Source organism: Podarcis tiliguerta, assembly GCF_965153285.1.
Source record: "Podarcis tiliguerta genome assembly, chromosome: 14".
NCBI lineage: Eukaryota > Metazoa > Chordata > Lepidosauria > Squamata > Lacertidae > Podarcis > Podarcis tiliguerta.
This window is the reverse complement of record NC_139547.1, coordinates 40,523,059-40,547,696: the sequence shown is the minus strand read 5'-3', so window position 1 is coordinate 40,547,696 and position 24,638 is coordinate 40,523,059. Positions and strand designations below refer to the sequence as shown.

General features: G+C 44.0%; 1 protein-coding gene across 1 annotated transcript; it reads right to left on the bottom strand.

Annotated features, from left to right (window-relative positions):
* Positions 1-878: 878 nt before the first annotated feature.
* On the bottom strand, positions 879-18,006 carry LOC310664395 (acyl-coenzyme A synthetase ACSM3, mitochondrial-like). The gene is made up of 14 exons (XM_083413546.1): positions 17,859-18,006; positions 14,902-15,031; positions 13,762-13,972; positions 13,452-13,662; positions 12,383-12,526; positions 11,255-11,411; positions 9,940-10,019; positions 9,254-9,377; positions 7,117-7,197; positions 6,609-6,710; positions 5,412-5,539; positions 4,287-4,386; positions 3,033-3,156; positions 879-1,926 (listed from the first exon to the last, which is right to left on the bottom strand). The coding sequence occupies exons 2-14, from the start codon at positions 15,025-15,027 to the stop codon at positions 1,844-1,846; spliced, it is 1,671 nt and encodes a 556-aa protein (XP_083269672.1). The 5' UTR covers positions 15,028-15,031; positions 17,859-18,006; the 3' UTR covers positions 879-1,843.
* Positions 18,007-24,638: the final 6,632 nt, after the last annotated feature.

Here is a 24,638-nt window from a genome sequence, read left to right as displayed (position 1 = left end):
AGTCCATCTGGCCTGCATTCAGATCTCCATCGCAGGATGCTGTAATTGTACTTTCACCAGTGGAAACATCAAAATGGGCTTTCCACTACCTAATACCAATCTATCCATGGTGAATTGGTGAGAATGGTGGACTGAACACAATTCAAGGGAAAACATCAGGAGTGTTCTGCAGAAGTGTTGCAACCACTCCAGACCCTAGAATATCCATTATTGTTAAAATACAACCTTCCAGATTAAGACCAGGCTTAAGGCTATCTTATCTTGGCTCAAGCTTGCCAGCTGAATAAGCTTGCATTTGCTCACAAAACCCACCTCTCTCACCCACTCTTTAAAGCAGTTTTGTCTGTTTCTGTTTGTCTAAAATGCATGTTAAAAATAAACAAATAGAAGAGAGGTAGCTGAGTTAGTCTGTGGTGTCAGGGTCAGGGGAACAAAAGGGTCTGTGGCACATTAAAGACTGTGTTTATTGAAAAAAGAAAATAAGACATCAGCCTTCATAAACCAGCATCTATTTCCTCAGATATGTGGGTGAAGTATCCAACTGGGTTGACTCAACTACCTGGTCATCCAGTTGCAGAACTTAAAGTCTTTGAGCTTTGAGCTTAACTTCAAAACAATCTTATGATGACACATGATTCCAGTTAGACCAAAAAGTGTTGTGGCAAGGGGTGGGGGGAAATGGTATAAAAAGATAATTCTTGGATGCCAAGATCTAGGCTTTGGGCAAGTACTCTTTGGTTAGAGAACTCCAGCAGACATTTAAAATCACATAATATGCAGCAAAGTGTGGAAATATAGACTGTTAGACCTTTAAAATACATCCTTCTACATTTCATCCAAAGTTCCCCTCTTCCCCTAGCATAGAAAAACATCACACATTTAGCAAGTTAAAATTAGTTTACTTACAAACTCTTTAAAGGTCAGGTTCATGTGCTTTTCCATACGCCAGTCAGAAAGCACAGGCAGTAAAATTTGGCTTAGTTACAGTGGTGAAAATTCCTGAATTATTGGTAAAGGAACTCAAGCATGGGGCTGATGAGATTGGAGTCCAGTACATAGCTGTCAACTTTTCCCTTTTCTTGTGAGGAATCCTATTCGGAATAAGGGAATTTCCCTTTAAAAAAGAGAAACGTTGACAGCTATGGTCCAGTAGCATCTGAAAGGCCCAAGGTTCATCACCTGTAATTTATGCTTATGGTCCTTGCAATGCAGGTTTGAATGTATTGTGTAAGTTGTAACAATTCATGAGATTGCTCTTTTATTTTTCTGCAACGGCAGTGTAAGCTACTAAGCCATTTTATTCATTAGACACTATTTTATGTAAACCAACTTTCCATATTTATTCAGATTGGCATTATATAGTTCTTGCTACTTCCCTAAGATATGTCAAGACAATACTGATATATACTGACAGGAGAGGAGAAATTCTTCAGCTCATAATGATAAAATAATAACGATATAATATAATCATGACGTTATTTCTATACTGCATTTTCTGCAAACTTGTATCCAAAGCAGTTTACAAAAGAGTAACACCCCTAAAGCAGCAATACAATAACCACAATACATAATTAAAATTATAATACCATTTACAGCACTAACATTTCAATAATTAACCATTAATTTATAATACAGCAAAGAAATTTAAGTGACGATGAAGGACACCAACAGGTCAATTAATATCCCATAGGCTATAAATTCCTATTTTATAGCCATGAGAGACACTAGGATTTTGTACAATGATGGCAACCCAAGAGCCACCAAGGCAAATGGAGCATCATCATCTATCCATCTGTGATATTGTTGTGACAACCAGTCCTTTTTTGATAGCTTCAGAGTCTCCTTAGGCTTTCCCCCACTCTTTCAGCCTCAACTCCTTCCTCTGGATTTTCCCAGAAATTGTCTTGGGTAGGTCTTGAACAAACTCTATCTGTTTTGAAGGATTAAAAAGAGAGGGATAAACTGAAGACATCAACTTTTTTTGGAGTTACATTTAGTCATTGTGAAAAACCAACTTTTGTGGAACGGGAATCTTAATCCAAGTCTTAACAAAACACAGGATGAGATGACCAGCTGTCCCCACCTCTCCTGGAAAGACTCCTGGGCCTTGAATCTGGGGTATGGCAGCCAGAGGCTTAGCCATGGGAGTTTTTGACCCTCCTTTCAGCTCCACGCAGCAAAAATGCTAGAAGCAGCTGAATTTCTGCATCTGAATGGTTGAGGAATTCAGGCATTGCAAATTCCTTTGTGAAATGATCCATTGCATGTCTTGGACAAATGTACTGACTTCACCCTTCTCCTAATGCTGCAGTGGTCTCTGGCAGTTGAAATGTATCAAACTTGGAGTTTAAAACTAGGTTTAAAGTTTTTAATTTTGGATTTTAAATGGTTATAACCCAGCTTGAGACCTACTGGTGAAGGGTGCATTATAACAGTAATATATATTCAGAGAGATAATACACATTTAAATAGGAGCCACTGGAGAGGGATTGTAGCTTAGTGGCAGAACACGTCTTTTTTTTCTCCATGCAAAAGGACTCAGGTTCAATCCCCAGCAACCAGAGGACAGGTGAATATGTCAATTTTGATTTATCTCTGTTTTTCATTTTCCCAATCTTAAATTCAGCTCTTCACATTTCAACATCAGTTTGCGAATTAACATTTCTAAACGTGCACATGAAAATTCACAACCATTTGTGTGCAAATTTCTTCAAATATAAACTTTTTTTTTTTTTTTGCAGATCAGCTCCCCTTAATATAATGCATTTTTGCGCTTCTATGCAAATTTACTCCAGTATATGCATTTTGAATGCACAACTCCATTGGACAACTGCATCGTAAAATTCAGAGCAGCACAAATTTCAAAGGACAGCACAAACGAGGTAAGTTTGCTTTGAACTGTGACTCTTGTCTGAAACCAGAGTCTGGAAGCATTGCTAGGCTAGGATCATTCCTAATTCGTTCTTAAGAACATTGTCTCTCCCTCCACCCAATATCCAGAGATTGACGCCGAGTAATTCTGAACACTGTACTTGCCTTTCGGGGGTACTTGTAAGGAGCTGTCACTTTCTTGGCATGTGTTTGCAGTTCAAGAATTAATTGTTCTTTGTCATGTGACTGATAAACTGGTGACAGGACGACGAAAGCTTTCACAACCTACAATGAAGGCGAATGGGGGCAAGGTTAATTGATAGCCATGCTTGTGTGTGTGAAAGGGGAGGAAATGAGGGGAAGGGCTGCAGCTCAGTGGTTAGAGCTTTGCCTGCAGAAGGTCCCAGCTTCTTCAGGTCGGGCTGTGATACAACCCAGCCTGCAAACTTGGAGAGCCACTGCCAGTCTGTGAGGACAATACTAGGCTAGATGAACCAATGGCCTGGCTCAGAATAAGGAAACTTCCTACGATACTATCAACTGTACTTGCCTCCCTCTCTGACAAAAACCTAGCTCTTGCACAGATGGGGAATGTAGATCTGGGCTATCCCACCTGAGGCTAATGAAGAAGAAGAAGAAGAGTTTGGATTTGATATCCCGCCTTTCACTCCCTTTAAGGAGTCTCAAAGCGGCTAACATTCTCCTTTCCCTTCCTCCCCCACAACAAACACTCTGTGAGGTGAGTGGGGCTGAGAGACTGTGACTGGCCCAAGGTCACCCAGCAGCTGCATGTGGAGGAGCGGAGACGCGAACCCGGTTACCCAGATTACGTGACTACCGCTCTTAACCACTACACCACACTGGCTCTCAATGGTGGGGGCTTAGACATCACTGAATGCTCTCTTAAACACACAGCTGCCCCCTGCTGTACATAGGAAACAAAACAGGGAGGAAGCAAGATGAGACTCATTCCTCCTGGGATGTCCTGGGATAGCCCTCTATTGTGAAGGTGCCTTCTTTTTCAGGCGTGGGGTACCATTGGCCCTGCAGGTATTTGAAGGGCTGACCAGTCCAAAGATGAACAACCCTCAGAAGGAAGCGCAGAGGCCTAGAAGCTGCCCATCCACACTTAGCTCCTGGACCACAGACTGAGCAGGAACATAGAAGCCTTAACTTCCGATTTCCAGGCTTATACTACAGATGGAGTTGCATGTTGCCTAGAACCCCACATTGCCTACAACAAAAATGTCTCATACTGATTGTAACTGACCTATATGAAGGACTCAACGATTTGAAAATAGAGACACTGGGTGTATTTTTGTTATTTAGTGAAAATCTTTCAAGACAAACATATAGAAGAAGAAGAAGAAGAAGAAGAAGAAGAAGAAGAAGAAGAAGAAGAGAGAGCGCCGTACCTCTCCTCGGATAGGATCTGGGCTGCTGACGACAGCTGCTTCTGCCACTGCCGGGTGCTCCATCAAGGCATTTTCTACTTCCGATGGCCCAATGCGATACCTCAGATTTGAAGGAGAAGTTAGATCTTGGCAAGCTATCAGCCTGAAGCAGAGCTTTGTGTGTGCTAACATGGTTAACTTAGGTCTGTTAATTTCAATGGGTCTACTCTGAATAGGGCTAAGATTGGATCTCACCCTGATTCAGGCGTGGGGAGGACTTTGACCCTCAATATATTGTTCAACTATAACTCCCATCACCCCAGGGGCAAGGATTCATCTGCACAGTCCCATGAGTGTAAGCCAGCACAAAGGTTTCTGCTAGTGGAATAGGGCTCCTCCCCCTCCACTCCCTAGACCCCCAAGTGACCTGTCTTTGTGAGACAAACAGAAACACTTGTGGTTATAGAAGCATCTCCTTAGCGTTACAGTGGTACCTCTGGATGTGAACAGGATCCGTTCCGGAGCCCCGTTCGCATCCTGAAGTGAACGCAACCCGTGTCTGCGCATGTGTGGGTCGCGATTCGCTGCTTCCATGCATGTGCGTGATGACATTTTGAGCGTCTGCGCATGCGCGAGCAGCGAAACCCGGAAGTAACGTGCTCCGTTACTTCTGGGTCACCCCGGAACGCAAACTAAAAATATTCATCCTGAAGCATATTTAACCCGAGGTATGACTGTACTTTGAATTTAAAGCTCATAGGGTATCATTCAGCTAAATTTTACTTAGAGCACACATACGGTATGGACATGAATGGGCCTAACTTAGTCATGCTTGTTAATTTGGGTGAGCTTACTCTGAGTAAAACTTAGTTGAATACCACCCACAGCTTTCCCCAAAGAACCCTGGCAACTGCAGTTTAATTTTCACAGAGCTACAGTTCCCAGCACCCTTAACAAGCTGCAGTTCCCAGGGTTCCCTGGGGAAATGAATGAGCTTTAAATGTATGGAATGGATGTTACTTTACCAGGGACGGTGCTGGCTTGATTTCTAGTCTTTTAATGGTGTTGCAATTTTTGCATTGCAGATACTTGTGGCACGGTAAAAACAACAACAGCCGTGCCAAGTGTTTTACAAAATAAGCATACCCAGAGGACAAGATAACATCATCGGCTCTTGCCACAAACTGGACATATCCCTCTTCATCCATGAACCCTCTGTCCCCAGTGATGTAAAAGTCCCCACGCTCTGTTGCCGCTGTTTTCTCAGGGTCATCCTAAGAACAATGCAGTGGAGATCAACAAAGCTACAAAGGCACATTCATCTCTTGATTCTTGCAACATCAGATGGTATCCTGCATTTGTGAAGGGCCCATCACAGATCTAGCAACACAGGCGAAATGTTCTAAGATCTCAAACTGAGTGCTTTCCTCGGTAAAAGTTGGCTTTTGCATTTGGTTAACACAGAGACGCTTGGGTTTTCCACACTTGGTTAACTGCAAAGAACTAGCATGGAATACAACTCATGGCACTTCTGGTCCTGGAGATTGCATATAGCCATGATGGCTAATATCTTTCTCTATCAAACTACATGGATTCTGCTGTCATTAGAAGGGGCCCTTCCCTGAGTGCCTTCTCCAAGGAAGGTGCAGACAATGGCAATACAAGAATGGGCTTTCTCAGTGGTGGCCCGTTGTTTCTGGAATGCTCTCCCCAGGGAAACATGCCCGGCACCATCATTGTCAGCTTTTAGACACCAGGCTAAAACATTTCTGCTTACCCAGGCATTCTGTTGTTAAATGGCATGATCCACTGCTATGATTCCTGACCTGTTTTTTTCAGTAAGGTGGGGTAACCACCCCCCCACACACAATTTTTGATGTATGAACTCTCCTAGCAATTTTTGCTCCATCATATTTCCTCTTACTTATTTGGTTTAAACCAGATGTAGGGAACCTTTGGCCCTGAACTACAACCCCCATCATCCCCAGCTTGCTCGCTGTGCTTTCTGGGGTAGATGGGAGTTGTAGTTCTGCAACATCTGGTGGGCCAAAGGTTCTCCTCAAATGATTTAAACTGATTGCCAGCTTGCTTTGCATTTTACAGGTTTGTAAGTCCCCCACCCAGCCTTATTAACATCTGCTGAAAAAGCACCCAATCTCTTTTGTGTCTAGGGGTGGTCCTCTAATTGTTGCTCTACTACAACACCCAACAGTCCTTGCAATCATGGTCAATGGAGAGGGATGATGGGAGGTCCAGTCAGGAACATCTGGAAGGCCAAAGGTTCCCCACTTCTGTTATATCCCTTGGAGGCTGCCCCATCATTTGAGAGGGTTCGTTTCTTACCACATAGCAGGTGAAGAGACCTAGGGGCCTTTTGGGCTTGATTTTAACAGCAATGTCTCCTTCTTCCCCTGGAGGTAGGCGATTGCAATGTTCATCTATTATCTAGAAAGATGGAACCCCAAGCGTCAGTTATGTGAGCTTTTCTGTTTTGTCAGTGTGGTGTAGTGGTTGAGAGCGGTAGTCTTGTAATCTGGGGAACAGCGTTCGCGTCTCCGCTCCTCCACATGCAGCTGCTGGGTGACCTTGGGCCAGTCACACTTCCTTGAAGTCTCTCAGCCCCACTCACCTCACAGAGTGTTTGTTGTGGGGGAGGAAGGGAAAGGAGAATGTTAGCAGCTTTGAGACTCCTTAAAGGGAGTGAAAGGCAGGATATCAAATCCAAACTCTTCTCTTCTTCTTCTTCTTGTCTCTTTAGTTGAGCAATAGGGGCACATCACAGTGTTTACTCAAGCAACATGGGTTATTATGGCTGACTCTTATGGTTTCCCTGCATTATAAATATTCCTACCTGGACATCAAAGGGAGGAGCTGGCGTTCCGGCAAAGCCAGGCTTGACTTTCATATCTCTCCTAGTCGAACACAACATAGTCTGTGTATAGAAATGGTAAATGTTCAATTAGGTTTCTCTCTCTCACTCTTTGAAACTATGGTTTTTAACAGATTAGAGAATTTTCAGCTGACTTTATCTATTTACAGATTTGGGGAAGGGCCATAGCTGAGTGAGGGACTGTACAAGCTGGAGTCTGCAGGAGAAGTTGCGGCATGGAACAACAAAAACAACAACAATTTTATTATTTATACCCCGCCCATCTGGCTGGGTTTCCCCAGCCACTCTGGGCAGCTCCCAGTACATATTAAAACATAATAAAATGCCAAACATTAAAAAAAACTTCCTGATACAGTGGTACCTTGGGTTACATATGCTTCAGGTTACATACGCTTCAGGTTACACACTCCGCTAACCCAGAAATAGTGCTTCAGGTTAAGAACTTTGCTTCAGGATGAGAACAGAAATCGTGCTCCGGCAGCGCAGCGGCAGCAGGAGGCCCCATTAGCTAAAGTGGTGCTTCAGGTTAAGAACAGGTTCAGATTAAGAACAGACCTCCGGAACAAATTAAGTACTTAACCCGAGGTATCACTGTACAGGGCTGCCTTCAGACGTCTTCTAAAAGTTGTGTTTTAGATGTTTCCTTGACATCTGATGTCTCCTTGACATCTGATGGGGAGGCATTACACAGGCTCGGTGCCACTACCAAGAAGCCCCTCTGCTTGGTTCCCTGTAACTTTACCACTTACAGTGAGAGGACTGTCAGAAGGCCCTCGGAGGTGGATCTCAGTGACGGGGCTGAACAATGGGGGTGGAGACATTCCTTCAGGTAAACTTTTCCTATACAGGGTTCCAACCAGCCAGCCATGCCCTTTTCTAGGGCACTCCATTCCATTCTCTCCAATATGGATGGAGGTGCATTCTCCCAGGTGGGGTGTTTTGGGGAAAGCATGCATTTGGATTTGATAAGCTTCGGCTGGCAAAATGGGCCAGCTGCGCTTGGCTGTTACCCAGAAGGTTGGTGGTTCGAGTCCACACGGGGACGGCAGTAGGCAAATTTCCTGCATTGCAGCGGGGGGACTAGATGACCATTGGGCTCCCTTCCAACTCTACAATTCTGTGATTCTATAGATACCTGATAAATAAGGTATACTATTCATTGTATCAAGTTGTAGGTTTCAACGGAAGTCTCATAAAGTTCAACGAAAAAGGCAGAAGACCCAGCGGATCAGTTCATTCTCTAGTCATTCTCTAGTCAGTTCATGCATAAGGTCCATACATGTAAAAGTATCTATTCCACCTGTCTGTTCAAAAAGTCCAATAATCCACATGAAGGGTTGTTACAGTTCCACAGAATCCTTTCAGAGTCTAAGACAAGGATTTCTGGAATATTAGCCTTGTTTCGCCATCCTAGGCCTCATCAGTAGAATAGGCTCATATGTAATATTACAGGATAGTGGATCTTATAGTATAGTACTGGTTGCGAAACAAGGCTACTATTCCGGAAATCCTTGCATGAACTGACTAGAGAATGAACTGATACCCTGGGTCTTCTGCTTTCTTCATTGAACTTTATGAGACTTCCGCTGAAATCTACAATTTGATACAACGAATAGTATACCTTATTTATTCAAAAGTACAGCCGGTTACGGGACGCGGGTGGCGCTGTGGGTAAAAGCCTCAGTGCCTAGGGCTTGCCGATCGAAAGGTCGGCAGTTCGAATCCCCACGGCGGGGTGCGCTCCCGTTGTTCGGTCCCAGCGCCTGCCAACCTAGCAGTTTGAAAGCATGTCAAAGTGCAAGTAGATAAATAGGGACCGCTTACTAGCGGGAAGGTAAACGGCGTTTCCGTGTGCGGCTCTGGCTCGCCAGAGCAGCGATGTCACGCTGGCCACGTGACCCGGAAGTGTCTCCAGACAGCGCTGGCCCCCGGCCTCTTGGGTGAGATGGGCGCACAACCCTAGAGTCTGTCAAGACTGGCCTGTACGGGCAGGGGTACCTTTTACAGCCGGTTACGTCTTGTGTGTTTATTGAGTATGTTTCACGTAACCATAGGTTCTTGTTGTTGTCTATAGATACATGGCTAAATGCCAACATACCGTCTCCGTCTGCCCATAGCCTTCACGGATTCCAACTCCTGTCTGCGCTTTCCACTGCTCCATCACTTCAGGGCTGTTGCCTTCCCCACCGCTCAGACACCGTCTCAGGCTCTTGAACTTGTATCTGCATGAGGGTATGAAGAAGCTTGGAGTCAACAGTGATTATTGCCTCCATAGCAAGGCGTACAATAGCATCCCAGTTAGCACACCTAGTGCTGGTGTAATGTTGGACTCAAATGCCCATCAGTCCCGGACAGCTTGGCCAATGCTCAGGTTAGGGTGGGATTGAGTTCATTTTTTTTTAAAATGTTATTAAGTGCAAGCAAGAAGTAGAAAATAGAAATATTGTAAATGCAAGAAATAAAGAAAAGGAAAAGGAAACCGCAGAGGGTTGGACTAGGTGTGCCTTGGGGCATCCCTCGACTACAATTCGAAGATTCTATGAAATATTTCCAAAGGAAGGAAGAAATATAAATAATGAGATGGATTTAATAGGAAACAAGCTAAAACAAAAGCAAGAAAAAACAGGCAGGGGGTTGGACTAGATGGGACCCTCTGTGTCCTTTCCAACTCTGCAGTTCTTTGAATTTATGATTCTGTAAACCCAGGCAGAGGGACTCGGAAGTGCAGGAAGTTAGTGTTGAGTTTTAAAATGCACAGATGCTACCATGCAGAGTTTGCCATACCTTCCAACGTTGTGCTGCAGAAGCATACGATAAACAGTTGGGGGGCCACAGAAAGTTGTCACTGGATACTTGGTGAGGGTCTAGAGGGGAAAACACAAACGCATTCCTATTGCACCCTGCGATTCCAGAAGTCTCACAAGGGTTGATTTCTGATTTTTAACTTTTTGTCTGAATTGTTGTTTTTACTTCTACCAAGAAATGGAGGAAACAGATTTCCTGCCTCCTTCAAAAAGAATGAATTGTGGTCTGGAGAGGGATCACTGCTCAGTGGGAAGAGCTTTGAAAGCAGAAAATTCCCAGTTAAATTATTAGCCTCTCTGGGGAACCTCAGACTGGGGCAGAATGTGGCCCTTCAGACCTTTTTATCCGGCCCTTGGAATGCTCCCCAGCTACATCTCCAACTCTTTCCAGGCCACAGCCCTCCCTGGCCCTGCTATGCACCCTTCTTGGATGTTTTGCCTGGCTGGGATGTTCCCTTAATCTAAAAGAAGAGGAGGAGGAGGAGGAGGAGGAGGAGTTTGGATTTGATATCCCGCTTTATCACTAACCGAAGGAGTCTCAAAGTGGCTAACATTCTCCTTTCCCTTCCTCCCCCACAACAAACACTCTGTGAGGTGAGTGAGGCTGAGAGACTTCAGAGAAGTGTGACTGGCCCAAGGTCACCCAGCAGCTGCAGGTGGAGGAGTGGAGACGCGAACCCTGTTCACCAGATTACGAGTCTACCGCTCTTAACCACTACACCACACTGGCTCTCGAACTTCCAGAGTGGAGGAAGAGAAGCAAATGAGTGAGTAGAAAATACCTCATTGTACATTCAATTTACATTTATTACTCTGCCAACTTTCCCCTTTGGCCCCACCCACCGCTGGCAAGTGGCCCTTGGGATATTGCCCAGAAGGTTACGTGGGCCTTGATGCTGACAAATGTTCTCCACCCCTAGGATGAGATAGGAGGTATTGGAGAAAGACCTCTGTTGGAGACCCCAGAAAGCTCTTGCAAGGCAGGCAAGGCTATTATGGAGTACGTATAGGAAACTGCCTTATACTGCATCAGATTGGTCCATCTAGTTTAGCTTTGTCTACGCTGATTGAAAGCAACTCCTCAGGGTTCCAGACAGGGAATCTTTCACAGCCCTACCTAGAGATGTCATTGAACCTAGAACCTTCTGGATGCAAAGCAAATCCCCAACCACTCTTCTGGGTTTGGAGCTCAAGGAGTGAACTCAGGATCTCTGTTGGCAGAGCAACTCCCCCAAACACCTTGGTCTTCTGCCCCACTGCTTCCTGCCTTTTGAATAAGGCAACGTTAGCCTTACATTGAGAACAGTCGTTGGCTCGAACTGGAGCATGCCATGCTGAAAGATGCATGCCCCTTGGATCCACGAAGGGTACAAATTGCTGAAGACGAATTTGATCCAGCCTGTGTCGGAGAAACCCCAGATCACATCGGAAGGATTCAGGTCCATCCAGTACCTGTAATAAGGAGGCAAACACAACGACTGCTCAGTTACATTTATTAGACTTACTTAGGTTTGGATTTGGATTTGATATCCCTCCTTTCACTCCCTTTAAGGAGTCTCAAAACGGCTAACATTCTCCTTTCCCTTCCTCTCCCACAACAAACACTCTGTGAGGTGAGTGGGGCTGAGAGACTTCAATGAAGTGTGACTGGCCCAAGGTCACCCAGCAGGAGCGGAGACGCGAACCCGGTTACCCAGATTACGCGACTACTGCTCTTAACCACTACACCACACTGGCTCTCGAGGAACAAACTAGACAGGGTGACAAGATATGGGATCAGATCTTTTGATTTTAAGACTTAAATGACAGCAGGTGCTAGAATGGGGGAGGTGGAGAGATGAAAATGGTTCGAAGCTGTGGTAATGTGCTGGGGGCTCTCCTTTGGATGACTAAGAGCTGGAGTTTTATTGTGCCTTAAGCTTAAAACAAAGATTACAGCCACTTCATCATGCCTGTCAAAGTTCTTGCCACAATTAAATAAAGGTAAAGGTAAAGGGACCCCTGACCATTAGGTCCAGTCGTGACCGACTCTAGGGTTGCGGTGCTCATCTTGCTTTATTGGCCGAGGGAGCCGGCGAACAGCTTCCGGGTCACGTGGCCAGCATGACTAAGCTGCTCCTGGCGAACCAGAGCAGTGCACGGAAACGCCGTTTACCTTCTTGCCGGAGCGGTACCTATTTATCTACTTGCACTTCGACGTGCTTCCGAACTGCTAGGTTGGCAGGAGCAGGGACCGAGCAATGGGAGCTCACTCCGCCACGGGGATTCGAACTGCCGACCTTCTGATTGGCAAGTCCTAGGCTCTGTGGTTTAACCCACAGCGCCACCCGCATCCCTACCACAATTAAATAGTCATTCTTTAAACTGCCACAGGACTTTCTGTTGTGTTTGTTGCCCCTGAAGATTTAGAAAGAGATAGATACCTTCCAACAACTGTCAGCCCAATTCCCAAACTGCTGCAGGAGTGTTCCACCATTTTGGGATAACCTGTTGTTCCACTGGTAAAGTAGATGGTCATTGGATCTTGACTCCTTGTTTTGACAGGCTGATGATCACCGTCTGCAGCACTTTAAAAAACAGAAAAGTAGGCAAGTAGTAAGAATGGGGTAGGTGCAATCAAAATGAATGGTCTGTGATCTTGTAAGCTTAAGGTGTTCTGGGAAATTAGGATTCCAATAGAAAACGAATAAGTGGGAACTGCAATAAAATGTTGCAGTGGGAAGACCTCACCCAAGATACTCCATTCAAATTAACTCAAGTTCCTCGCATTTTTGAATCAGCTTGTGATTCATATACAGTCATACCTCAAGTTGAATGCGCTTTGGGTTGAGCACGTTCGAGTTGCGCTCCGCAGCAACCCGGAAGTAACGGAGCGCGTTACTTCCGGGTTTTGCCGCTCGCGCATGCGCAGATGCTCAAAAGACGTCAGGCGCATGCATGGAAGCGGCAAAACGCGACCCGCGCATGTGCAGACGTGCCGTCGCATCTTGCGTTCCATTCGGGATGCGAACGGGGCTCCGGAACAGATCCCGTTCGCATACCGAGGTAACCTCCGGTTACAAACTTAATTCGTGCCGGAGGTCCATTCTTAACATGAAACCGTTCTTAACATGAGGCGCACTTTTGCTAATGGGGCCTCCCGCTGCTGCCACGTGACCTCCGCTCACATCCTGGGGCAAAGTTCGCAACTGGGAGCATCTACTTCCGGGTTAGCGGAGCTCGTTACCCGAAGCGTTCATAAGGAAGAGGGTATGTAACCCGAGGTTCCACTGTACTTAAAAAAAAAACACAATCCCGTGAAAATTCTGCAACATTTTAGTTGACATTCCTCCCAAAATACATATTTTTGTATACACTTTTGTCTGCTATACAAATGTTCGCAATTGGCTATCTTCCTGATGTAGGTGATGAATACTGCAGACACCAGGTTTTTCTGTATCTCACTCTTTGACTTATCCCTGACTTGCTTAACAAGGCAGCAGAGATTCTCACTTCAGCAGGTCATGGAAGTTCAGCCATCCTTCTCTGCTGGTGCCTTTGGAGACCAACATCCGAGTTTTCAGGAACTGGCAATCAGATGCAACAGAGTCAATCAATGGAGCCAAGGCGTCGTTTGTAACTATACATTTGGCCCGAGACTTTTGGAGCCGGTACAAGATGTCTTGAGCAGTCAACAGTGTCGTGGCTGGGATGAAGGTGACACCTAGGAGCAAAACAAAGTGTGATTAAAAGAGAGGAGAGGAAGACACAGCAAAAAATGGATCTTTCTGTCGGTTCCTGGCACAGAGAGGACCTGACTGACCTGCTCTGATGCAGCCCACACTGATCAGCCACCACTCAGGCACCCTGGGGAGGAGGATGACGATTCGGTCTCCCTTCTGCAGATTGCAGGCTTTGGAGAGGACGTTGGCTGATTTCCTGGTTAAGAATGCCAGCTCCTCAAAGCTCCACCGCACCTCCTCGCCTTTCCCACTTACCCACCAAAGAGCGGGATTGGAAGGTCTCTTTCTATCCTATCAGGCACAAAGGATGAAAAAAAAAATGGAAGCCATTTTACTTAGCTATCTCTCTAACAAGATTTATGTACCAAATAATCAGCAAAAGGTTTCTCAGCGGTTTACAGAAAACCCTATAAAATATTCCAAAGAAGACACCAATAAAATCAAGCTATCCGTTACATCCTGTTTCATATTTTATCTATGGTTTGATTAATTTTATGCCTACTTGTTTTTGAGCAAGTAGGCATAAAATTAATCAAACTATAGATGTAGCATCACCATAAACAGCTGAAGCTAGACTATCTACAGACAAAATTTGCAACGTATCTGATACTCTGTAAATTCAAGTCCTCAGGACAACAGAAATGAATTAAGCTGATCTCAAGTAACAATCTTAATGCCATTTATACAAAGGAAAAGGAAACATACAAAAACATTCAGAATTCTGAACATCACTTGGCATGTTAAAAAAGGGAAAATGAAAAAACCAGAGGATGTAAGGGTTAGACAAGAACTTTCACACTAAAATATGGATGAATTCTATGCAGACATTTTATGGCAGGAGGCAGAATGGATTTCTAAGCTGAGGGGAAAATGTTGAGAACTGAATTTAAGACAGGAAAAATGAGAAACTGAGAAAAGCCAAACAGGACAACTTTTCTCAACTCTAGCTAGCAGTGAAGAAGTGTTCATGCTACTCTTTTTTATTGACTCAAAACAGTTTTGACTACCAAAGGGGCTTCACTTCTTAATGTAAATGAAATGGGGAACTTTGCAACTTTAGGTTTTGATGATTTGCTGAAAAGTAATGCTAATTTATGTTTTGTTGACATATAGTTTGTTTTGAGATATATATTCAATGACCGTTTGCTATAAACAATAAAGATAAGCATAACTGACTGATAATACTAGGAAATCATGACAGATACAGTACAGTCCCTTACCTTTTCCTTTTGGCTCCATTGATCCAGGACATCATGTGCAAAATTAAAATGCTCTGGCACATTTTTGTAGAGGGCTTCAGTGTCTGAGAAATCCAGAAACGGAGATCCACTGCAAGGTTGACTCATGATTCTACAAGGCAATTTGAAAGCACTAAAAGACTTTAAAACTGGAATTCTGGAGAGAAGCTTCCTTGCCCCTGCCATGAAAACAATTCTTGCCCTTATGGAAAACCAAAAGAACAAGAAAAAAGAATTAAACATGATAATTCAAGATTCTGCTCGAGAACAAAAACAAAACACCAATGACAGAAATATATGTATGCATCGAATAAATCCCAGTGACAAAACTGCAAAGTGGAACTCCAATGGAAATGCAACTTCACTCCGTAGCCAGAATGTGTCTTAGGGGTGGGAATTCAGAGTTACTCTATATCAGGCTTCGTCAACCTCGGCCCTCCAGATGTTTTGAGACTACAATTCCCAGCATCCCTGACCACTGGTCCTGCTAGCTAGGGATCATGGGAGTTGTAGGCCAAAAACATCTGGTGGGCTGAGGTTGACGAAGCCTGCTCTGTATAGCTCTTTCAGTGTTGAAAATGGGAGCTGAACTGTGCATCATGTTCCAATTGCCAATTTGCTGCTGGGCCGGGTTCCAGCTTCAAATAATCCTGTAATCCAAGAATTGTAGAGTTGCAAGTGACCCTAATCTAGTCAGACCCACCGCAGTGAAGGAATCACAGCTAAAGGACCTCTGACAGATGGCCATCCAATCTCTATTTTTTAAAAAATAAATAAATGAAGCAGATCCCACCACCTTTCGAAGCAGCTCACTCCAGGGTTGAACAGCTCTTACCATCGTAAAGTTCTTCCTGATGTTTAGTTTGAACCTCCTTTCTTGTAATTTGGGTCTGTTGGTTGAGGGCCTACCCTCCGGAGCAGCAGGAAACCAGCTTGTTCCATTTTCCTTGTGACAGCCCCTTTGAAGATGGCCATCCTTTCACCTCTTTCAGTTTGAATTTAGCCTGATCTTTTATTCCCCTTCCTTCCCTTTTTATGAAGATTACCCACTCTGGTGTTAAGTTGTGGGTGAGCATATCAGACAACACAGTGATTCTTCAGACAGCTCTTGTTTATTCACAGGCCAGAACGGAACTGAGCTGAAGGGTTCAGCCAACCTGCCTATATAGAGCTCCACTACAAGGCAACAGTAACCACTTTCTGTAACTATCCAATCACTGAACGTCACTTTCAATTCCTTATTTGCATATGTGGACCTGAGTGAAAACTATCTACAGTATCCCCCTGCTGGCCCAGGGTGAGAACTTCAGTACATAACATCTGGGATCCCTCAGCTAATTTTCCCCTGGTCTCCTCACTGGCCCAAATAGGACTAATTTAGTCAGCTAGCCTTGGTGATCATCTAATGTTTATTGGATGGATTTTCCCCCTAAATTGATTTTTTAAATTCTGAATTTATTGTTATTAAAGTTTTATACTGTATTTTATGCTGTTTTTTGTTTCATCAATTAAGTGTTTTAAATTTGTTGTTAGCCACCCTGAGCCCGGTTTTCTGAAGCGGGAAGGGCGGGGTATAAATAAATAAATTTATTTATATAAATAAATGAGCAACGGGAGCTCACCCCGTCACGGGGATTCGAATTGCCGACCTTCTGATCGGCAAGTCCTAGGCTCTGTGGTTTAACCCACAGCACCACCCGCGTCCGTTAAATAGGACTTACTCCCAGGTAAGTGAATATAGGATTGCAGATCCAGCTATACCTACAAATGATATTATTGTTCACATAAAATGTGAAAAGGGCAAGCAGTGAAATTCAAAAGCTGGTAGTATTTCAACTGATGTGTGAGTGTGTGCGTGAAGGCACTTCACCCAGTGGGTTGTGAAACCTTGCTGTGGACACATTTAATGGAGTGGGGTAGGTGCTTCAAGCCCCCCCCCCTTAAACAGCTTGCTGGGCTGCACCGCTCTTCCTCATGCTGCAGTTGGTGGGGCCTCCTATTGGCAGACATGCAAACTGCAGAACCTGGACTCAGCTTTTTGGATGTGTTATAAACATGCAACACCAGGTGGCGCCAGAGAGCAAATAAAATTATAAGCGATTTTCCATAGCGGTTTTTGTTGTTGTTGTTATAACGATTTAATTTCTCACTTATTTATAACATTCCCCCCTCCCATGGTGTGTAGACCCACCCCCTGGCAACATTTTACATTCTTATGTATAGCCCACTCCTTAAGAGCACCATTGCCTGGACCATCTTGACATTGTACAAACACGCAGCTCCTGGCTGCTTCCTAAGCACCATTCTTCAAAAACAACATGGGAATATAACATGTAACAAGAGTCTCTAAATAAATATAATCTAGCTGAAATATAGGGTGGTTCTACATTGTCTATTAAGCATCCATAGTGATTGGATTGCAGACACTTATTGGGGTGGACAATGCCGGTTGTTTACTGAGCCCTCGTCCTGACTTCCTAATATTTTCTGATGTTATGCCAAGCAACTGTTATTCAGCACCCCACAGTGCATTTTCCCATCACACTCCTTTATTGCATTTTTTTTAATCCAGTTTTGCGGTGTCTTTGGAAACTGGGTTTGGTGTGCAAGAGCACAAAATCAATGTCAATGGCACATTCTGAATTTGCAGCTATGTGACTGAATCCTACCCAAAAAGAGCAACAGTCTGAAAGCACTCCTAGTTAGTTGAGCTGTGGCTAATGCTTTCTTGAAACAACTGGAAAATATCTATGTATATTAGTTACAGCTCATTTAAAACTGACTGCCTTTGTGACTATACTTAGTTGGGCGTTGGTACTTACATGCTTTATGTAAGATCTGATTGTTTTAACAACATAGTTTCATTGTTAGACACATACCCAGACGACCTTATACAATTCAGAAACTAGAATCTCTCTATAAATATGCAGACAACTTACCACAACCCACACTTTGGAATAGCAGAGAGCACTCCAAAAGGAAATTCACCAGGGTTTTTGAGAACTGAATTAAACAGCAAGCAGTACATCAACATTAACTTTTATCAGATACCCATCGGTTGACATTTGAGAACCTTTCACTTGAATAGTCTGATGTAAGTCAAAAGTTAATGTTTGACTAGGTGGCCACGTATTTGCAAAAAGGCCCCTGTTCTTTCCTCTAAATTAATTTATGCTGAAATGTAGGATATGCCTTTTTTTCTTTTTCAAAAGTCATTGGGGAATGCAGGTTGGATAAGGGAAAATGCAGTAGAGAGGCTTAGCAAATCCAGAAATGGCTGTACTCTTTCCTTGACTCTGAAAGGTAGAAATGGTGGCCTCTCCTGTTTCATTCAAGATCTTGCTGGGCTTGCCCTAATTCTTCAAGTGGTGATCAGTTCTGGGGTTCTGGTTTGGTTTCCTTTTGAAGGAGGTCACAGAGCTTTTCAACATTTTGTACTATTTTCATTAGTAATGAAGAAGAGGTTCAGCTCAGTTTGTATTTGAAAGTTAAATTGCCTGTTCAGACCCAGAGACCTCATCCCTAAATAAATTCACACGACTCAAATTTTAGTTTGGTTTTTGGCAGAATTTAGGCCACAACTTTATTGATTACAGAAACTGAGGGGTTGCATAGGCTCTGGTTTGACTAGCTCCCTGCACTTGCAGGTAGCGCTGACCCAGGGTTTCAGCATAGGTCAGCCAAGGGTGAACACCTGGATGGGTGAAAAGTCGGGAACAGACTATGTCCGCCACCCAGATGTCTTCCTGGACACAGGCACGGGCACAACCCCCTCTCAGTGTGGTTGTGCCACTCAGAGCCAGTGTGGTGCAGTGGTTAAGAGTGGTTGTCTCATAATCTGGGGAACCGGGTTCGCGTCTCCGCTCCTCCAAATGCAGCTGCTGGGTGACCTTGGGCCAGTCACACTTCTTTGAAGTTTCTCAGCCTCACTCACCTCACAGAGTGTTTGTTGTGGGGGAGGAAGGGAAAGGAGAATGTTAGCCTCTTTGAGACTCCTGAAGGGGAGTGAAAGGCGGGATATCAAATCCAAACTCTTCCCTTCTTCTTCTTCTTCTTCTTCTTCTTCTTCTTCTTCTTCTTCTTCTTCTTCTTCTTCTTCTCAGAGGTTAACCAAACCATTTGATTTTTTTTTTAATAAATATTTTATTCGATTTTGCATAAAAGACGACAAAGCAAAACAAAAGCAACGAACAATACACCAAAAACATACAGAATTACACAAACATAACATACTACAAACAACAGAAATAAAAACAATCTTATCTTCATATTGATCTTGCATTAACTTGTTTCTCTGACTTCCCCAAGTCTCCCTTCCCTGTATTCCAATTCATACAATTAAACAACAAATCCCTTCCCTCTGTCATAATTAACCTCCTTTCTGATTTGAATGTCTTAATATAGCTTATTCAGTGCTTAGAACTTAAGATGTTGGGTCTTCTGATCCTTAAAATTTTACTCCAATAACCTTATACATTCAATCTGATGTTATTTTAACATTCATTAATCTTGTAGTGTTTCTGTAAATAGTCTTTAAATTTCTTCCAATCTTCCTCCACCGTCTCTTCTCCCTGGTCTCTGATTCTGCCAGTCATTTCTGCGGATTCCATATAGTCCATGACTTTCATCTGCCATTCCTCCAGCGTGGGTAATTCTTGTGTCTTCCAATACTTTGCAATAAGTATTCTTGCTGCTGTTGTGGCGTACATAAAAAATATCCTGTCTTTCATACGTACCTCTTGATTGACCATGCCCAGGAGAAAGGCCTCCGGTTTCTTCGGGAATGTGTATTTAAATACTTTCTTCAGTTCATTATAGATCATCTCCCAAAAGGTCTTAATCCTTGGGCATGTCCACCAGAGGTGAAAAAAGGTACCTTCAGTTTCTTTACATTTCCAACATTTGTTATCGGGCATATGGTAAATTTTTGCTAGTTTGACTGGTGTTATGTACCATCTGTATATCATTTTCATAATATTTTCTCTTAGGGCATTACATGCCGTAAACTTTAGCCCAGTGGTCCATAACCGTTCCCAGTTGGCTAGCATTATGTTGTGACCCACATCTTGTGCCCATTTAATCATTACTGATTTCACTTCCTCATCCTGTGTATTCCATTTCAGCAGCAGATTATACATTCTTGACAATATCTTAGTTTTGGGTTCTAGCAATTCTGTTTCCAATTTTGATTTTTCCACCTGGAAGCCAATTTTTCTATCCAATTTATATGCCTCCATTATCTGATGATAATGGAGCCAATCACGGACTTTACTTTTTAATTTGTCAAAACTCTGCAGTTTCAATTTATCTCCATCTTGTTCTAGTATCTCCCAATATTTTGGCCAATTGGCCTCCATATTGAGTTTTTTGACTGCTTTTGCTTCCATCGGAGATAACCACCTTGGAGTCTTGTTTTCAAACCATTTGAGTCCCTGGATTCCTTTAACGGAATACCCTTCACATAGGGATGGCTAGAGCATTCCCCCATCCCTATCACCTGAACCAGAGCCTATCCGCAACCTTACAAGTTGTGGCGATTTGCTACGCAGCAAGCCAAACCCAAATGGCAACAGCCAATTCCTGCCATGCCTCTGTCCCAACGACACACAATGGCATAGCAAGGTCAAGCACAAGCCCTAAACGTAGGGAGAGGTGGGCAGGTGTTCTGAATGCACGCCCCCAAAGAGGAAGCTCTGGGTCACATGCATGGGCATAAATAGGTCCCTCAATCCGTTTGGACTGCACCCCATTGGCCAGATTGAACCCAACATCGAGGGACCTACCAATCAGGTCTTGTGGCTAATCAATCTTACCCACCCACAACCCAGGGGATTGGTCTCCAGGTCTCACCACAATATGTGCCCTCTTTTAGGGAGGACATGATTTACCAAATTCACACTTCCCAAAACAAAAAAATGTGAACTGAAATGCAGGCTATTGTGACATTATTTACATGCTCTGGTAGCTTCCAGATTGGGTTGTTGCAATATACTATGCATAAAGCAGCCATTGAAAACAACTCAAAAACTTAAATTGGTCCAAAATGCAACAGCCAGATTACTGGCTTGGGGTTCTGTTTAGATCTCATATAATAATAGTCTGGCTCTATTCTCCCTTGGTCAGTCCACACCTGGAGTCCTATGTCCCAGTTCTGGGCACCACAATTTAAAAAAGATATTGACAAGCTGGATGTGTGCAGAGTGTTGGGATGCTGCCAGGGAGACGGAGCCATCATGCAGCCGCCGCCCCCCCCCCAGTCATCTCCGGATGATCACTGGTCTCCCGTGGAACAGCACCAGTCAATTAGCGACACGAGCCTCAGAGACATTCCAAGACTCATGCACACCCTTTTCAGCAGTCTCCACAACAGAAGATTCAGACAGGAGAGCATATTTACAGCTTTATTCAACGTAGATCAGAACAAAGGAAAAACATGAGTGCTTGCCACCGTGTCCAGGAAAAAAGCCGGAACAAAAGTTGCATACAATACGGAAGTGCCCGGAGACAACAGTGCTGGGAGTAAACAGGCATGTGACACACAACAATCATGCCTGACCATTTAAGGTGGAATGGAAATATCCTAACACAGAGGAGGGCAACCAAGTTGATCAAGGGTCTGGAAAGCAAGAGTTGTGAGGAACAGTTGAGGGAGTTGGTGATTAGCCTGGAAAAGAGGAGGCTGAGAGGAGATATGATAGCCATCTTCCACTATCTAAAAGGTTGTCACATGGAAGATGGATTAAGTTTTCTCCTGTTCTGGAGGGCAGGACTCAAAGCATGAACTGAATGGAACTAGTGGTGGACATAAATGTAGCCAGGAAGTTGGACAGGATCATCCAGTGGCATGGGATTGCTCAACGCGCCTCGCTTTTGATCTGCTAGTTTTACTTGGTCATCCATTTGTAATACCAAACTTGCAGAGGTCTGCAGAACAGAGTCTCGTCCAAGTTAATCAATCCTCCTTCGAACTCGGCTTCCACCTCGCTCTGATTTGAACTTGTCAGTTTCATGTTGACCTCAGTGTTAAGGTTCGGAACAGCCTTGTGTCTAAAGTTCAGGTTCGTTTGTAGATAAGTTGAAGGCTGCATGCAAATGGACTCTTGAAGTTGCTCATCTTATTTGTTGGCAGAGAAATTGTGATGGGGAGACTCCATAGAATTTGTCCTGGGGGATGAGAAGTTCTCCACCATTTTCTCTCTTTTTTTTTAAATATAATTTTTATTCAGTTTACAAATAAGACAAATTAATACAATTCAAACAATTTATAAAACCATTCTCTCATTTTTTGACTTCCCTCAACTTGGCTGGTACTCCTTCCCTTCTCAATTTTCCACACATTTCTTAGTTCTTATCTACTTCTTAAATTAAATCTGCTTTCAGTCCATAATTTTAACCTTCATTTTTACAAAGCTTCGCTAAACGTTACAAGCGTTATTTGTTTTTCACTTAAATTATTCATATATTCTGAGAATTTTTCCCATTCTTCAATAAATCTCTGATCTCGTCGATTCCTAATTCTTCCTGTCATTCTATCCAGTTCTGCAAAGTCCATCATTTTCATTCTCCATTCTTCCAGTGTTGGTAGTTCTTCTTGTTTCCATTTCTGGGCTAACAATATTCTCGCTGCTGTTACTGCGTACAAAAATAATTTCCTATCTTTCTTGTTTATCTCATTTCTCACAATACCTAGCAGGAATGCTTCTGGCTTCTTAACAAATGTATATTTAAACATTTTCTTCAATTCATTATATATCATTTCCCAATAATTTTTAGTTTTCTTACATTCCCACCACATATGATAAAATGTACCTTCTTTTCTCCACCATTTTCTCAGGGTTGTGCTCACCATTAGAAGTGGCACCAGTACAGTTATCAGCTTTTCCCTTTGTTGGCAGACGGTCCACCATCTGGACTTAGGCTTGATTCACATCAGACATTCGAAGCACTATAGACTACTTTAAACAGTCATGGTTTCCTCCCAATAATTTGAGGAGTGAGACTTCTTAAGAGGCCCTGATTCCCCTCCCAGAACTACAGTTCCCTGAGTGGTTTAATGATCAATCCCTCTTCATGGGGAACTATGGGAATTGTAGCTCTTAGATCGGAATAGGGGCCTACTAACTACTCTCCCCTTAAAAAGCTAAAGCTCCCAGAATTCTGTGGGGGAAAGCCATGGGTTATTAAAATGCTACCATAGCACTTTAAATGTATGGTATGAATGCAAACTTGGTGGTCTTATGGGCCCCACCCCTCTTTAGACAGTTCTGTGTATTACTTCAAATGCTATACAGGAACCTATCCCCACCCCATTGAGAAGATTCCATCTATTACCATTTTTGTTACCTCAAAATCCGGTAAAGACAGCTCTTCTGCATTTGGCAACCCTTCTGCACAGATGGCACCACTCAGAGGGCTGTTAACTTCAAGTCTTGTTGGTGAGCTTCATAGGGACAGCAGAAGCTACCTTTAACTGAGCCAGACCATTGCTCCATCCAGCTCAGTACTGCCTACACTGATAGGCAGTGTTGTTGTTGTTGTTTAGTCATTTAGTCATGTCCAACTCTTCGTGACCCCATGGACCAGAGCACGCCAGGTACTTCTGTCTTCCACTGCCTCCCGCAGTTTGGTCAAACTCATGCTGGTAGCTTTGAGAACACTATCCAACTATCTCCTCCTCTGTCGTCCCCTTCTCCTTGTGCCCTCCATCTTTCCCAACATCAGGGTCTTTTCCAGGGAGTCTTCTCTTCTCAGGAGGTGGCCAAAGTCTTGGAGCCTCAGCTTCACGATTTGTCCTTCCAGTGAGCACCCAGGGCTGATTTCCTTCAGAATGGAGAGGTTTGATCTTCTTGCAGTCCAAGGGACTCTCAAGAGTCTCCTCCAGCACCATAATTCAAAAGCATCAATTCTTTGGCGATCAGCCTTCTTCATGGTCCAGCTCTCACTTCCATGCATCACTACAGGGAAAACAATAGCTTTAACTATACGGACCTTTGTTGGCAAGGTGATGTCTCTGATTTTTAGGATGGCAGTAGCTCTCCAGAAATCCAAGCAGAGAGTCTCTCCCAGCCCTACCTGGAGATGCTAGGGATTGGACCTAGGAGCTTCTGCAATTGCTGCTGTTATTTGTTAGCAGCTGGAGACTGGAGCATGCCAGCAATAAAAACCCTGGTGCCAGTGAAGTTAACTCTTTCTTCAAAGAATCCAAAACAGCACAGGCCTAGTGGTCACAGCAACTCTTCCTAGTAGGTCTTGTCCTAATGAGGCCCCAGTTGTGAGGACTGAAGGTCCCTGCCTTCCTGCTGCTCTCTAACTTCTTCCCCAGCAGCCTAAAGCTCCTTCATCTTATCTCTCTTTGCTCTGCCCTCTTCATTCCTCTTTGTGTTCTGGGAGTCTGCGGGGGAGGAGAGGTGGTCGCAGCAGGAAGGGGAGACTCCCTGGCTTCTTCAGCAGCCTGACTCATCTCTGCCTCTTGGCCCCTCCTTCTCACCAGCCTCCCCTTCTGTCACTGATTCTGGACTGCTCTCTGCCACAGCCTCTTCCTGCTCACTAAACCCTTTTACCTCTCCAGCTTCTGAAGCCTCCTCCTCCTAGTTGGCTCCCTCTTCTCATTCTGCCCACTCATCACCATCCTATCACCAGTCTCCTGGTACTGAGCTTTCTTCCCCCGGGGGTTTTCTTGGAGTTCCTCAGCTGGTGCCTCCCACCCCTCCTCTGCATCC